Source organism: Hermetia illucens, chromosome 1 (genome assembly GCF_905115235.1).
Source record: "Hermetia illucens chromosome 1, iHerIll2.2.curated.20191125, whole genome shotgun sequence".
NCBI lineage: Eukaryota > Metazoa > Arthropoda > Insecta > Diptera > Stratiomyidae > Hermetia > Hermetia illucens.
In genome coordinates, this window is record NC_051849.1 from 26668395 (window position 1) to 26684906 (window position 16512).

Consider the following 16512-nt stretch of genomic DNA (forward strand, 5'->3'; position numbering starts at 1 on the left):
TTCTTTCCACCTCTTCAGCTGGATGAGGAGCTTACCGTCTTTCCAAAGGTCATCGAAAGATTCGTGATGCGGTATATACTATTGAAACCATTGTGTTTTGTGTCATCTTTTGCTTCCCTGACCAGCGCAATAGCAAATTCGCTTTTGTCACGGTGCACAGTACGCTGAACTTCCCGAAATTTTTCCACCATCGGCAACGGTCAAGAGAAACTTCGATCCCTTCTCAATCCGCCTCCACGATTTCGCGACCAGACCTTATAACACCTCTTCCTAACCCCGTTGACGACCCGCATAGCACCCGAGGAAAGAGTATTTTTTATGGCGATGCAATGCTCATTGATATTTTCAGGCGGGTTACTCAATATATCTGCCGTTCGGTCAACAAGATAACTCTTCCACTGTCGAGCGACAGATGGATTATGCAACCGTTCAATGTTGAACATGCGGGGTTGAAACTCTCCAACCTTGCGAGAAGTGGCGGACATAACACGCAAGTAAAAGTAACCAACTACTAAATGGTGATCCCTTTCAAAACATTTTTATGCGATATCAAATTGGTCATAGTTTTGGCGTAGCAATCCACTTCTTCTTTTTTCTTCAGCCTTTGTCCCGTTCACAATCCACTGATCAAAATAAAACCAATTATCATTGATGAAAGGATTTCCTTATTTCGGAATTTATCCGATATTGTTCACTCAATTACCGCTGATCATCATGATCATCAACAATGCGACAGCCGGTATCCTCTCTAGGCCTGCCTCAACAAGGAACTCAACAACATCCCGGGGGCAAAGGAGTAGTATAAGTGGCAGGGCGAAACCGGGGACTGGTGCACCCGATGCAGTATAAAGCCTGGGAAATGCCTATTGGACTAACACCAATAGCTCTACTGCTAAACCCTACCTCCAGCTCCACGTGGTGAGCGCTGAAGGTTCTTTCTTAGTCAAAAACGGCAGACGGAGAAGGATGGAAGCTGTTCTTTCTTGCCTCAAAACGAGACAAATTGTACCAGGTGGTCCTCCAGGTTGGGGGTCGAGTTGGACTGATGACCCTACACGGAAAACTAGTTGCTATGGAGGCACGAAAGGATTAGACAGATTTCAAAACGCTGATCAGCAATCCATTTTAATTTGGGCTCTGCATTCTGGGCAACTCGACCTGTGTTTCTAAGTCTGTGTTCCTTCTGCGTTAATTTCCATTTTTCGACCCAATGAATTCTTGAACAAATGTTCCCACTTGCTCAATAAGCCTCCATCGATCAGACTTGAGTCAAAAAGAAAGAAATCCCATCTGACTTGAACAATGAAAAAACTTCAACAATGAGAAATGCAAATACCGCTGCGCACAGCTTTACAATATGGCACACCCAGATTGTTCTGCATTGACGACGTCGGTCCGTTACGCAAAATACACTTAATTGCACGCTGACATAGGTATGTACATAGCGTTGTGATGTCAACTATTAGAAAAAGGTGTCAATTTCTGATTTAAAATGTGACATGATTATTAAATAGGATTTGAAATTTCGGGAAACTAAAGGTTAAAGGTTAATTTGATAACGAGAGAGACGAGGGACGTTAATTTTTAATACTATGGAATCGGGATGAGATATACAATAGAAAAGTAGAAGCAGCATGACGAATATAGTGATCAATGCTACGAAGAAAGAAAAGAAAAATACCGTACCAAATGAATGACTCCATAAGCTCGGTTTCAGAAGATGAAGGAAATTAGGTAAGAAAGAAAACCGAAGGAATACGGTGAAACCACGGATACTACGTTACCAATTTTTCTTCTTGCGCTAAAAACACTTGCCTGATACTGGTTTAATATTCGTGGATTGTATGGTCTCCGATTTAACCCAACGGGAGCCTCCTTTTCAGAATTTTAAAGAGATGGTAGTAAAATCATGAGAAATCAGTTACACTTAACAGGAAATAAGTATAACTGGCTCCTACTCTTGATTCCTTGTAAAAATTAAGTTCTTCAAAATAGATTTAAGATAAACATCAAACGGGGCAATTAGTGGAAAGACGACACACAATAGAATGTCTTCCAGCCTAACTTTCCATTGAGATTGCCATCTTACTACTGAAAGTATCATTCCCAAATTAATGAAGCCCACGACATATGAAATTATTTCGATTTATTTACATGAATCTCTTATCGCGAATTTTTCCTTATCACGCTAGCAACAAACACTTACTGAGTAATCTCATCATACAAGAAGTCAACAAACTGAATTAGACTTCGTTAGCAACAATTACCTGGAGAGTGCACATACAAAATAACAACGTTAGTAAGAAAGAGTACCTACATTTAATTAGGCACTAATTACACTTAACCGATACATTATCTATCATCACAGCTGCTCATATTGAATACCAGAAAACCTCTTTCACTCAATCGACGGACAAACTGATTAGAAAGAAGAGGACTCTAGCCTCTACGTAATTAACTTAATTTTCCACTTTCTTTTCAACAGCCGCCTCCTCCTCCCGGTCGAACTCCTGCAGTTCCTCCTCTTTGACTTCCTCATCAAATATCTTAAGGTCCTTCACAAAGTACCATACGCCAACATCAAAGATAGTTCCAATAAAAACAAAAGTGGACGCAATGATGTTCATGTTGTATCTGAAAGATAGTCAAATGACATCCATTCGTATACAAAAGAATGTTGGATGGTGAAAGAAAAAAATCGGCCACAGTCATCCGAGAAAATGTCCTCTAATTGAACTTACCTCAGGGCCTGGGCATCGTAGAGCCAACAGTTTCCTTTGCTCGTGCACGTCTTACCCCACACCAGGCACAGTTTGTCCAGCACCCAACCGAAGAATATGGGACTGGGAATGAAAGCCAATAAACTCATCATCATCAAGCCAAAGCCCATTGCGACCGTTTTGTCCTTTTCCGGAACACATCTTACTGAAACCAAGAAATTGCTGGCACGTCCTGTTGCCCCGATGAATTTCAAGAAACACATCACCGACAAGAACATGACGAATTGCTTGAAGCAGTTGACAGGACATGCACCCGGAATAGCTTTGCCGGCAAATGGTAACTGTATTAAGGACGAAAGATAATACGTTTTAGTGCTGTGGAGACAGTTTAGAAAAAAACACAAGAGTACCTGCGTCACTTCAGGCGAGGATGTAGTGAGAGCTTCGGGTAATGTGAAACTTGCATTGTAAGTATTGTCTGAAAGGGTTGTTAGCCGCTCGAAAATGGGAGTTGCAGTTGTAGCGTTCAGGGTGGATGTGATGCAAGCGCAATCGTAAAATACCTGTGAATAAAAATAAATTAATCAAACGAAAATAAAATAAATATAGACGAATAATATCTTTCTCTGTTTAATGAATTGTCAGGTAACGCTAGAGGCTGATTACAAAGTAACTTAGGGGTCCGAAAATCGTGACTGTTTTCCAAAAAAAATGCCGACTTCACTCAAGGTTGAAGGAAATTATTAGAGATCGCCAAAATCCGTTGCTTTGTCTATTGAGTTGAGGTTCATGTGTTCGCTACTTACCGTAAAAGGCAACTAGAAGGGTCGGTCCTGGGAGTTTAACGTGAGTACCTGTCACGGAGACTTAATCCCACGGTCTTCTTAAGACACGGATTGATTTTGTGACCACAATCAGAGCCCCGCCGAAGCTAGCTACGACGGTACCAGTCTATACCAAGTGTATGGTTCAGCATTCATACTCGTGGATGCAAGACCTACCTAAATTTCTACCGAACTAAGGAGTACGGCACCCGTGTTGAAACGGAACACCACGCCGAGGCCCGAAGGTCTCTGTTCGCTTGAATGTAACCACAACCCTCATGAAGCTCCCACTAGGGGCCAACCACAAACAACCGAGCTGTACTCACTTACAACAGGAATTCTCCTGAAGTATGTGAATCCAGGGGCTATGCCCGTTCCCATGGTACCAGAATAGCCCTGGTAAAGTTTCGTGACCAAAAGCCACTTCAGATGAGTCCCCGTGCAGATTCGGGTCTGATCTGCATCACGGCCGGCAAGTCAATGCGATACAGCGTCTACCGGTGGCACCACTATGAAGGTTCTCCTTGGCCACTTGATTTTGATTCAACCGACAGGGTTGCCGCCCCGTCTTTCTCACCGCCACCTCTGAGCACCAACTAGAAGGGGTAAAATTTAGGGGACTAGCAACTTATAAATTTTGAAACTCTATTGCCACCGAAATGGCGACAGCCATCAAAAGTACCAGAATATTGGCTTTACCCAACTTTGACGAGAATTCGATATTAAATGGGTCCTGTGAAGTGAGATGGTAGGAGAGGGTACTTAACGCCCTCTTGTGGCATTGCATTTTTGCAGTCTGGAAACCAACTAGACGCGAATCTGGTTTCAGATTGTAACTGACTGTAACTGACCATTACCAATTTGCGATATTAAAGAAAATAATACTTTCTATGAGCAAGCCATGAGCCCGCAAACGACTTTAGGCCCCTCAGTCTCAGTAATTTCGTATCAAAAACCCTAGAGTGCATCCTGGACGTCCATTTAAGGATGATCATGCAGTAGTCGTACCTCTCCAAATCGCAGCTCACCTACCTCAAAGCAAATACTCAGAGTTAAGTAGTAACTCAGTTGAACGATCGTTACACTACCAGCACCATACCTTATTGTCTTCCTGGTTATAGATGGAGCATTCAACAGCGTGAGTACCGCAGCTATTAAGGAGGCTCTAACCAGAATAACATTGGCGGAGACGAGGCAGCCACTTGAGCGAGTAAGAATGATGTCCCAAGATGGTACCGTCACTGTTGTGCTCTAATTCTCAGCGAGGAACAGGAGCAACGTAAAGGTAGTGGCGTATGCCGACAATTTGGCGACATTGATATCAATGATGTATCGCTCCATTATCAACAAGATTTCGCGTTGCGAAAACTGGACCTGTGGACTGCAAGATACGGACTCGGCACAAATTCAACCGGAATGGAGCTGATACACTCCAACACTAAGCCAAGGATACTTGAATTTAACCTCCATCATGTATAGTATCTGAAAGTGATTCTCAATCTTAAGTTAAATTGAAGACTATAAATGGAAGTGTATAGCCTTCTAAGCCTGCAAGAATGTATTCGTGAGGAAATGGGGTATCCGGCGAAGAATAGCTCTTTAGATATTCATAATCGTGGCTCTATTATATGGAGGCCGGCGTTGAGCAGGAAGTACAATTGGACCAAACTTAATAGAATCCAAAAACCGTATATGCAGCCCTGCCCGGCAGAACCCCTACATCTCCTCCATCTGGACCTTTATATTAAATATGCAACATCGTGCAGTATTGTCAGGCTCCTTGAGGGCGGATGCTGGGCACCGAAGCCCTACGGCCAAAAAATATCCCTATTGGAACACCACGGGAACTTTGGTCATTCTCAATAGACTATGCCTCATGCAAGTCAAGCTTCGAGAGGAATTTTGCTTGGAGGCGAAGGCAGCTTACGGTTTCGTCCAAGCGAGAGCTCATCAAATGCTCCCTCACCTCTGGCCTAAAGTAGGGAAGCTATTCACAAATGTTAATGCTTCCTTTTATACATTCCCAAAATATAACGTGTTGTAATTGGTACCCTGCGACTAAAACTTGGTCAGAGCTAGATAGGTAGGTAGATAAACCGTCTTCGTCTCTGATTTATGAACACTTGGATGCTAACCCCAAAATATAGGGTCCGTGAACTAAAAGAGTCCGACATCATGCGGACTTATATCCCCTTAATCCTCAAGCGAAAAATTAACTGCGACTTTTCAACCGGGGCCGACGATGTGTTGCAAGTATACGACACAGTATCCTTCAATGACGGACCCGGACCACGGTTGCCGCGCTTGCAATAGCACTTAGGAAACCATGTCGCCAGACTCAGCGCACACTAAAATTTGCATCGTCGAAATTGTAGAGAGGAGGGAGAGACTTTTAACCACTTCTTTCGCGATCGTCCAGTTCAGGCCATAACAAGGCTACCAACACTAGGCAAATAATTCTTTTGGGAGCTCGAAGAGACATCTGGATGTAGGGTTGGTATTCTTCGTGAACGCCCGGAGTGTCTCTGAGAAAGCAATGTTTCTCACAACAAACACGTCCTTAGAAGCTTGTTCCATCAAAATGGAAATGGAAATGGCACCACAACGTTAATTGGGTTAATTGAAGCGGCCACTTATACCTACTTACCTATGAGTCACATGCTCTATACGCGGTATGCCAACATGAACAATACCTCGCTCTTGCATCCGATAGGGAGGCATGGTACAGTTTATAGTTTTGCACAACTTTCACCACTTCGTCATCAGCGGCACATAGTCCAGACGCAGGTTTGCCATAAGGTTAGTAGGTCCCGACTGATCCGCAACTATCATCTAATCAGGTCGACCATATCACCTTCAGCGGGCGATTAAAAAGTATGGATAGGAAAAGGGATACAGACATCGACCTCCAAAGCGACCAACATCTAATGGTTCATTGCAGGGAAATAGAGCGTGAACTCCCCAAACTCAATGTGCGACTCCTTGAGGATATTAACGAGCACTAGGTCGCCATTAAAAGTGCCTTTGTATCTGGTGCAGGACAAGTTCTTCAGCACGCCCCAAAAGGATGTCACAAAAACTTACTGAAACACGGGGATGGATCAAGGAACGTAAGAAACAAGGAACTCTGTTGATAGTTAAAAGCGGGGATGATCGCGACGCGTTGGAATTCCGTTGCCGTGAAAGATTTCGGTGACAAAAAAAATTTCATCCGCAACGGCTTTACTAGTCATCGCGACAAAGATTGCAGGTGTCTTATACCTTTCAATGATCCCGTGAAGAACCTCAGTAACCTATATTTCTACTTTTCCTTCTTGTTCAAGCCACATGGATACCATTCGGATCATTGTGGAGCAGTGTATGGAGTTTAGGCCTCTAGGCCTGTATCTACAATGGACTACCTTGCAGGCACATTTCAGAGTAATAAGAGTGAAATCTGATGGATGTGATAGAGCAAAATGTCACGTACTACATCGAAGTAAAGCTTCAGAGGGATTTGAAGTCCAAAGTGGGATCCACCAGGGTTACATTTTGTCATCGATACTTTCTCTTCTCCTTGAGCGGAGGATGTAGGCGGATCAATGGACGATATCATCTTTCCTCAAACTCCTTCACTGCGCAAACCACCACTGTTACTTGAAAGCTCCAAGTTTTCATCAGCTCATGTCTGCGTCTTGGGTACCTATGGATCTATCGTTGAAAAGGCAGAAGTGTATGGGTATATTCCGTTGCGGGTTTAGTCATAGAATAGGACCCACTACTCAATTTTGCCGATGCATGGCCCAGGACTGTGGAGGCAGAGTCCAGACTTTTTGGAAAGTCGTGGAGGGAATGGAAATACATTGCCAGGAACCAACAGCGAAATCATGTAAATATTATTGATGATTGGAGGGCTGGACAAGGGTGCAAAATCTATGTAGTGCTTTTAAAAAATAACACCTTCTTCAAGAAATATCTCATAACGATAGCCAAGAACCTTTCACTTTCAAGTATCAAAATAGCTTGGCCACAAAATAGATGCCCACAGATAGCATATGATTTTCTGCAGGAGAAAGAGAAAACATAGCAGTTAATTCCAGGAAAATTAAGGGACGTCATGCAAATATCATGGCAAAAAGAGCCACACTAGTCGAATTAATTGAGCGTCACCTTCTCGACATTCTTGCCCCCGTTTTCAAATCCATCATAATGGATGTTTGTGCTCATCCTTGTAGTTTTCGCGTTGTTGTAAGCTTACCACTTCCACAGAATCAAATGTGATGGCAGCAATACTGAAACGCAGTCTCATTTAAAATTAAATTTAACATAAAAATATAATGCAGGGAATGGATTGGGGATGCCATCTGCTCCACAAAAAAAGCGTGAGGAAACATAAACCGTCCATGTTTCCAAGTGGAGGTAGCCTGTTTACATCTCCTGTGATGGACAAGTCAAGAAGGCGAACGAAAACAAAAAAAATAATCAGCCACTCCGATAGGAAATCGTTTGAACAAAGGCTAGGCGGATACGAATGGTGGACCATCAAAGAGAAAGACAAGAATACGAAGGAAAACAAAACCGCCAGCTCTGCCCATCAAATTGGTGAAACCAAGAGCTCTGCTGAAAAGTGGAGCAGAAGTGTCTTCAATACGGGAAACTAGGGGGTCGAAATCTTTGTTGAATTAGGCCTGTGGAGAACCAACAAGGGTCCTTTCTGTGAGCTGGCCAAGGGGTTAATCGGGGAGAAGACTCTAGCTTCTAGCGTAGAGCCTATGTACTCTTTGAAAAGTCGAGATCTTCACTGTCTTACAAAAAAAGGCCAAACTGGAAGAATCCATCAAGCGTGAATGCCCAGAAGCAACCATACACGCATAGACACCACCTCTGCAAATTCTCTAGGCCGAAAACTTGCTGTGGTGAAAGTCGGCAAACAGCACTCACGGAAACTCCTTAACGGCTGGAAAATCGGAGTTGGTTTTCCAGCTTGTAGACAACGGATACGGACAGAATCCACAATGTGCTACAAGTATTTAGACTATGGATTTGGCTGAGATTTGACAAGAGAGCACTATGCCGCAGTGCCCGGGCCGGCGTCCAGCCTGCAGGGCGGCAATGCAAAAGGCGGATCCACGTCCTTCAAACCAACATTTACCGGAGTGTACCGCTCACGAATGGGGTTAAAAGCTGATTTAATGCTCATCCGCGAATAGTACTGGAATAAGATCCCAACTTCATAGTAGCTCGACCTATCCGGCACCTCCTCCATCTCAGTTTAGGAAGACACCCGATTTCGGGTTCAAGTCCAAGGCCGAAAAGATAGCTTTGCCTAGATTCGGCGTTTAGGGATAAAGTTTTCCAGCGTCTATCAAACACCGAATAGGAGGTTATCGCATTTTGGACCGATGTTTGATGCACTAGAGGACACTGTCTTGGGCATAAAGGGGTAGAGGTGGGTTCTGGTTGCAGATGTTTTTAATGGCGGGGCACTTGAATGGGACGTATCTCATCCAGACTCCACACGGAAGTAGATTCTGGAAATGGAAATGAACAAGAGAATAAATGGCTCCCGATATACGTATATGCATGAAAACATTCCGGCAAACGGCCTGAAAAGCAAACATTCCCAATGCAACCTCTGCGTCGTCACTGGTGGAGGGGTGTCAAGTTCAGCAAAACTTCATGACAAACGATCATTATTACATCGCGTTTGAAGTATTGGAAGCTATTTCTCAGCGCGCACCAACCCAGCGCTCTCCTTACACGTGAAAAGTCTTCTTTGGATTGGTGGTGCAATGTCTAAGGGTCCTCAGTTTAGCACATCGTTCGAAGTAGACACCGCAAATCAATAAATAAAAGTAAAGCTCGCTGTTGGGAAGTTAGTTGTCGAGATTTATGGGGGTGGATGGGATCATGGTCATAAAGTGATAAACCAGCTTCACGGCTCTGCGAAAACCACATCCACTTAATGTCAACGGTAGAGGTATATGAACTGGTATTGGGTGTGAAGCTAATCAGAAAACACAAAGACGAGCCTGAGCTGGCGTCTGCTTGCCGACCAGTCTGTATGTTTGACACAGCCAGGAAAGTATATTGAAAGCTCATCAGAGGTAGACTCGGCCAAGGCTGCGATCAGAATTTCAGTCTCAAGTCGTCTGGTGGGGACTCAAGGGAGGCGTTTGCCCGTGATAACCGGGCGCATAGACTGAATGAATGGCAGCTTCCTTAAGGAAATAAGTCAAGAAATAAAGGGGATACATGACTTATCAGAAATTCAAAGTTGTGGCTGAACCGAAAACCTAATGAGATTGATTATTTTCTTACCCGGCAAGCGGACATGGAGGTTTTTAGTCTTACCTGCGATTGAAAACGTACGGTCATTTGTATTTGGAATGCAGTGAAGGGAGCTCTCTCTTGACAACGTTTTCATAGCAAAGCTAAGGAGCATTGACAGATGAGCCATGTTACGCATTACGGAGAGGGATCTAATGATAGGTGGTTCTTTGAACTAGCAAATTTCCTTTTTTTCCGGAAGGTGAAAGGAATTCCCTGACTTGGAGGCTTGCTAAGGCGGGATAGTGGGAGGGCTAAGTCAAAGTAATGCATCAAAAGCCTCCAGACCAGCTCTTTAATGGCGGGAAGTAGTTGAGTTGCTAGTCCCACGGTTCCAAAAGTCAGTGTATAAACGCATTCACCCATCCTACCCAGGAGACTGCGGGCAAAGTGAGAGGGAAAATATAAACCTGGGTTTACCGAGATAAATGGTCAGATTTAGAATAACTGTTATTTCGATTTCAAAACGATTCTATTAAACGTTGCATCTCTTACCTTTTTCCCATCACCTGATATCCTCTGCTGCTTACATCCGGCATGACACGGTGATATATAAGTATTCCCATCCTCTCCACATATTGGCGAATATCTTACATAATCGCATTGACACTGCGAGTTGCACGTTGGACTCAGAGCACCTACGCCATTACTAAATGAAAAATCAGGCTCAGCAAGAGTCTACCTTCCTTTGATCTCTCTTTTACTCACCTTTCTGGCAAGTTGATGACCATTGATTTTTCATTCCCTGGGCAGCCCAAAAATGAATAACTAATCATCCCAAGGACTGAAAACAATCCAACAGCAACGTTCCACGCTGCCATATATCTCGCTCTTGGTTTGTACTTCGAAATGACGAAACCTGATAAAAGGATCCCAATGGCGGAAAAGGCCAGGGCGACGGTACCAGTTACCAAACTGAAAATTGAAGTAATTTTAGTTTTTGATGGTCCTGGAAATGTTGAATACGATTCTGATCCTACCTAGACGTTGCAGCTGATTGCCTGTACTGGATTTCAATGTATTTCGGTGTGAATATCCAATATGGCATGTACCCGAAAAAGTAAAATATTGACGCGAAATTATTGCACATTAAAGTAGCGTTTGTTATCAATTTCTTGAAAGTTTTGATCATATCTAAGGAAGAAAATTATGTCAAAATTGAGCCTCATTGAAAATTGGGTGTATCAATATTGCAGCACCTTTAAATGATGCCGGCAATTCAGACTCCTCAGGTACATCCTTTAGATCTTTGTTGTTCTTCTTCTGTCTTTCTTTCTTCAGCATTCTTCGTGCGGCTGCTCGCGGAAGTTCTTTAGGGAACATTGTAAGGAATATGCTCGAAACGAACAAAGTTATTCCCAAGATAATCCAGCCTAACCACCAGGCACCGAGCCATCGAGGATCGTTATTTGTAACGATCGGTGTCAACGTTGGTGAGATGTACATTCGGAGGCAGAAGGAAGCAAGCGCGTAACCCATGGCCGGACCAAGCATCCGCATAAAGTACGAAAGACCTGAAGATAGAGGATGGAGTTTAGAAGCAATTACGTTTCAATATTTTCTAATATACTTAATAGAGCTGGAGTCTTCGACCTTTTGGTATTGTCGTCCATGTAAGATACTCCCAATGTGTGATATAAAGAGCCGCCAATACCCGAAATAAACTGGGCAATGAAGAGTACAACTTGAGGAGCAAAGTTTCCTTCCACATTTTCGCACTCCGTCCCGGTTCCATTACCTAAAGGGATAATTCTGTTTTTTATATGAAAAAGATAATCAAAAGTGAGTTCCAATACTTTTAAATTTGCATAATGATTTTGTCCGCTCTTTAGTTATAACAGCCTCCGTTGCATTCAAATCCTGAATTCCACCATACTCTAAAGTAAGCCGTAAGGCATCCTCACCTGGCCCATACAGTACATGAGGCAGCGCGTTCATGAGGCAAAATATGACTATAGTAAGTAAACCTGGAAAGAAACAAATCCAAATGTTAAATAGTTGAAACCTGGGAGTTATGTGAATTAAGGGAGAAGGAGCCTTACCAAATCCTATCCATCTGGGCCGATGTCCTTTTCCGGCGTAGTAACTTAAAACTGCTGATACAAATAGCTGACTTATGTCGTTTCCTACAGTTATGATACCAGTATTTTTGGACGGAATCTTGTATCTTTTCTCGATTGTTGTGATTGTCCCGTTGAAGTAAGCGTATGTCATAGAGAATATACAACCAACTATACCGTAGAGTATTACGTAGGCTTTCTTATTTGCAAATCTGTGAGGAAAAGAAGAAAAATTCAATAATTATTACACACGGTTTTTATTCAGAATTTCGGGGCTACTCTAGACACTGGAGCTTGTGCTCAGTTGTTTCGCCACTTTTAAAGAGGTTATTTTGGGATCAACGACAAGAACAAAGAAATACCAGGCAAAAAATTCGAAAATAGATGAGGTTTAAGCTTTGGTGGGTACATTCGTGACAAATATATCAAGAGCTTGTAAGGCTGTGAACAGTCGGTGAAACAAAACCATTTCCATTTCCATTTAGCTATTCAAAAACACAACTGTGTAAATGGAAAAGAAGGAAAATTGGTGCCATATAAATTGAAAGAAAAAGTCATGGGAAGCCAAAATATCCCCTCCGAAGTTTAGCTTCAAATACAAAGAAAGGTCCTTTCTCTAATAGAGGATCCCTGAAAACCGACATACTTGTATAATCCGCAGCAAAATGCAGTATTTGTGAAAAAAGAGATTTGGTGTGCATCTAATGGGATTAAGGTTATCAGCAAAATCCGAAAAGGAGCAAAAATCGACTGTGGCCCTCCTGAAAGTCCCCACAATATGCACTTGCATGCCTTATGCTAGCCAAACTCATGAGTGTGAGAAGGTTCTTCAGTTTCCTCGCGTCATGTACAAAATTCAGGTGTTTTATACATAACGCGTTGGGATCATCTAAAGTACCTAAAATATTGGGAAAACCTCGAAAATTTACTATACGAGTGCAAAAAATAAAACGTGAATAAAAAGATATCGGCTCGACTGGATATGGAGAGATCTAAATGCTGCGACTGAGATGAGAATATAATATCTAAGATAGGTCACATCCTCATTTGATGTGCCTTTTATCACAGGCGTCGATGAGTCCCTGCCTATGTGGTTCCCAGTCACGAAAAACCTGTTTAAAAGTAGAGTCTTGCGAGGTGCTAGGAGAAGTAGGGAGAAAGGTTTCGCAATTTAAAGAGCTGAACAAGGAAACAAGAATGATTCCCAGTAAAGGTTTTACACCACGGCTACGCAAAAAAAGTTTCCACCCAATCCACACGATTTTTACCCTTTCCCAACACCATTTTTATGGATTTTATGAAGTTGGGTACCTTCCTATTCATATTTCAAAAACGTATCTATGTGTAGCGTACGTTGTATCTTTTCACCTTGACCACTATTTTATTGAGGATATATCATTTGTTTTGAGCCAATTTTGACGCCTACTGCCTTGTGGCCTTATGGTTGTAGTGGGCAGGATATCTATGATACGAAGTCGGATTGCCTGCTGTTTTCACAATTGGTACAGGAGGTCTTTTCCTCCTTCCACCCTTCAGTCAGCAAGTATTCAATATGACCCTTGTTACATCCTACGCTATATGATCATTTGGCTTTTATGTGTCAAGTGACCACAGTGATCTCAAGAATTGGGTGACGTTACCCCTCAGCAAGCGCTCAGAACGAATCGCTTTCCTAGCTCTCCGAGCTTATTTGAACCAGGAAGTGCGGAAGAACTCGTGTCGCTGAGAAAGAGGTCCTCGTCTTAAACCGAGACATCGTGAGGAACTTGCCAGTTCCAGTACAATTTCATTAAAAATAACATGAACGGATCGACTAACAAGCCTCGAAGAAATGCTAGGGCGTCCACCTCAGTCGACGCAGGACGCAGGACGCGGCCCGGTCCTGTGGGTAAATGGGGAAGGGTTGTTGTCAGAAGGTAAGTAAGTTAGTCTGAGCAAAACTAATACGCGTCTGCACACTAAATGCTGGGAAGACCGAGGGACTCACAAGAACCCTTCAGAAAAGGCGTATCGATATCTACGCTCCGATTGTCTGGTGCCAAAAGCTGCAACATAGAACGCGAACGTGGCTATAACCTTGTCTATTTTGTTAGCCCCTACACTCAATATGGTGTTGGCATTGCCATCTCAGAGGGTTCTCCTGATACTAGTAAAGAAATCGAACAATTTGATGACCGGCTAATGAAACTTACCAATATGTCAGCTGATCGCACTATTCATTTCTTCACCGCATATGCACCACAGACAGGTCGACCTGATGCTGAGAAAAACGCCTTCTGGCAACTTGTCGATGCAAAGTCCTGCAACGTGCCTGCTGATGACTATATCATCATTGCCAGCGACCTTAATGGTCATATGGGTGAAAAGTTTTGGAGCGCTCAATGAGGGTGGCTGAGGGTGGCAAAGGGTATAGTCGATTTTGCGAACACCCATGACCTTATACTTATGAATACCTGGTTTATCAAACAATTGTCTTATCTTCCTACATTTTATAGTAGAAATAGTAAAACGCAAATCGATTATCTTCTCATAAGATGCCGACATTTTACCACCGCCACTGATTGCAAAGCCGTTCCCTTTGAGACGGCCGTTGATTGCCGTCCTCCGAATCAAGCCATCGATAAGACAGCGTGAGGAGCGCACTGGTCCGCTGCGCATTAAATGGTGGCGGTTTCGTAAAAAGAAAAATGAAATGATTTCACTTACGCGATTACGAACCATTATGAATGTGGAAGAATCGTGGAACCAAATGAAAGACACGATCCACAAAGCGGCCTATGCAACCCTCGAGATCAGCAAGCCGGGTAAGAATGTCAACCGGGAAACAAAGAAAACAGTCGCTGTCACCCAAGCGGACCATTACAAAAATCTTTACGATAAACTGGACACTCGGGATAGCGAGAGAGATATGTATCGACTTGCCAAAAGCCGAAACGAACGCACATAGGATATCGACCAAGTACTTTGTTTACGTCGAGCCGCAACGAATAGATGGCGACAATACTTCGAGTAGATTTCAACTGAAGAATTTGTTCATCCTCCACTTCCACAATCATTGCCGACATTTGAACCAGTTCCACCAGTCAGCGCAACTGAGGTCGAGGAGGCAATAAAACGAATGGAAAGCGAAGAGCTGGGACCCAACACTATGGCTCAGTGAATTCTTTAATCGGGTTATTCAGGAAGGTAGAGCATCATCTGACTGGCTAGAAAGTACCACTGTTCCAATATGGAAAAAAAAGGTAGTCTAGCAGAATGTTCAAATTACTGTCCGATCCGGTTACTTTCCCATACCATCAAGATTTTTGAACGCATTCTGCGCGAAAACTGCGGAACTACTGACGCAATACACGCTGCGCGGTTACTCATGGAGAAACACCGTGAGAAGCATCGCCCTCTACACATTTTATTTCAGGATCTAGAGAAAGCGTTTGACCGTGTGCCACACAAACTCATCTGGTATGCTCTAAGACAACACTTAGTGCCAGAAGAACTCGTGCCCTGGGTTCAATTACTCTACCACGATCCGAAAAGTAAATTTCGAAGTATGGCGAGTGTATCAAAACCGCTTTGTGCCTCTGTTGGTGTTCATCAAGGAAGCGCCCTCTCACCATTCCTCGTTGTTCTTGTTATGGACACCGTCACACGGGACATCCAATGTCCAGCGCCCTACACACTGCTTTATGCAGGTGATGTTTTCCTAGCATCTGATAGCAAAAATGATCTCGAGCAACTTGTTCAAAAATGGAATGATCGCCTCATGCAACACGGTCTCAGATTGAATCTGAAGAAAACTGCATTTTTGACGACCGATCCCCATGAAACAGGCACAATCACTGTCAGGCGCTATCAGCCAATGGAGAACTGGGTTATGAAATTTCTTCACGCATTAACGCAACCTGAATGAACTGGCGTTCCACAACTGGTGTTCTTTGTAATCGACGTATCAACGTACATCTCAAATCTAAAATTTATCGCAATGTAATGTGTCCCGTCGCCCGGTTCTGAGCGTTGGCCGTCTATAAAAGGCAGTGAACGGCATCTTGCGGTAATGGAGACGAAGATGTTGCGTTGGACTAGTGGCGTGACACGTTTTCATCACATCCGAAATAAGGATATCCGCGATCGTTATGGGGTTGCACCGATCGTGGAACAATTGCTAGTGAGGCGTCTTGGATGCTATGGTCACGCAATTCGCGCTAACGAGAATTCACTTGCCAAAATTGGTCTGAAAATCGAAGCCGATGGTAAACGACCAAAAGGCAGGCCGAAACAACGGTGGCTTGATACGCTGGATGGGGATTTAAAAGCCTCGAGATTGCACACAGATCAGGCATTCGATAAGGCCATATGGCGAAACCGATCACGACGAGCCGACCCCGCTTGTGAACGGGACAAACGATTAAGACAAAAAAAAATTTATTGATATTACCCAGATACATATTTCAGGAACTTAGTATTCCCTTCCACAGTTTACTTTCTTCTGAAGCTGACTCTTGGAATATATGTGTGATGTAGAATGCTGTGACAGAAATTATATGCAAGATAATGCAAGATTCGGATGGAATATTGCTCAAACTCATCGAGGGGAGTAATTCC

General features: G+C 43.3%; 1 protein-coding gene across 2 annotated transcripts in view; it reads right to left on the reverse strand.

The window, feature by feature from the left end:
- Window positions 1-2129: 2129 nt before the first annotated feature.
- LOC119661457 (solute carrier organic anion transporter family member 74D) overlaps window positions 2130-16512 on the reverse strand; it is a 33226-nt gene continuing 18843 nt past the window's right edge. The window contains exons 3-12 of one of the 2 annotated variants that reach the window (XM_038070814.1): window positions 11896-12125; window positions 11650-11820; window positions 11424-11591; window positions 11053-11367; window positions 10834-10987; window positions 10562-10768; window positions 10349-10502; window positions 3131-3283; window positions 2742-3061; window positions 2130-2634 (exon numbers count right to left, since the gene is read on the reverse strand). In XM_038070814.1, coding sequence (XP_037926742.1) covers window positions 2460-2634; window positions 2742-3061; window positions 3131-3283; window positions 10349-10502; window positions 10562-10768; window positions 10834-10987; window positions 11053-11367; window positions 11424-11591; window positions 11650-11820; window positions 11896-12125 — 2047 coding nt within the window. In that variant the 3' untranslated portion in view covers window positions 2130-2459. Of the gene's footprint in view, window positions 2635-2741; window positions 3284-10348; window positions 10503-10561; window positions 10769-10833; window positions 10988-11052; window positions 11368-11423; window positions 11592-11649; window positions 11821-11895; window positions 12126-16512 lie in introns of both variants that reach the window. The other variant, XM_038070813.1, reaches the window with a different exon arrangement.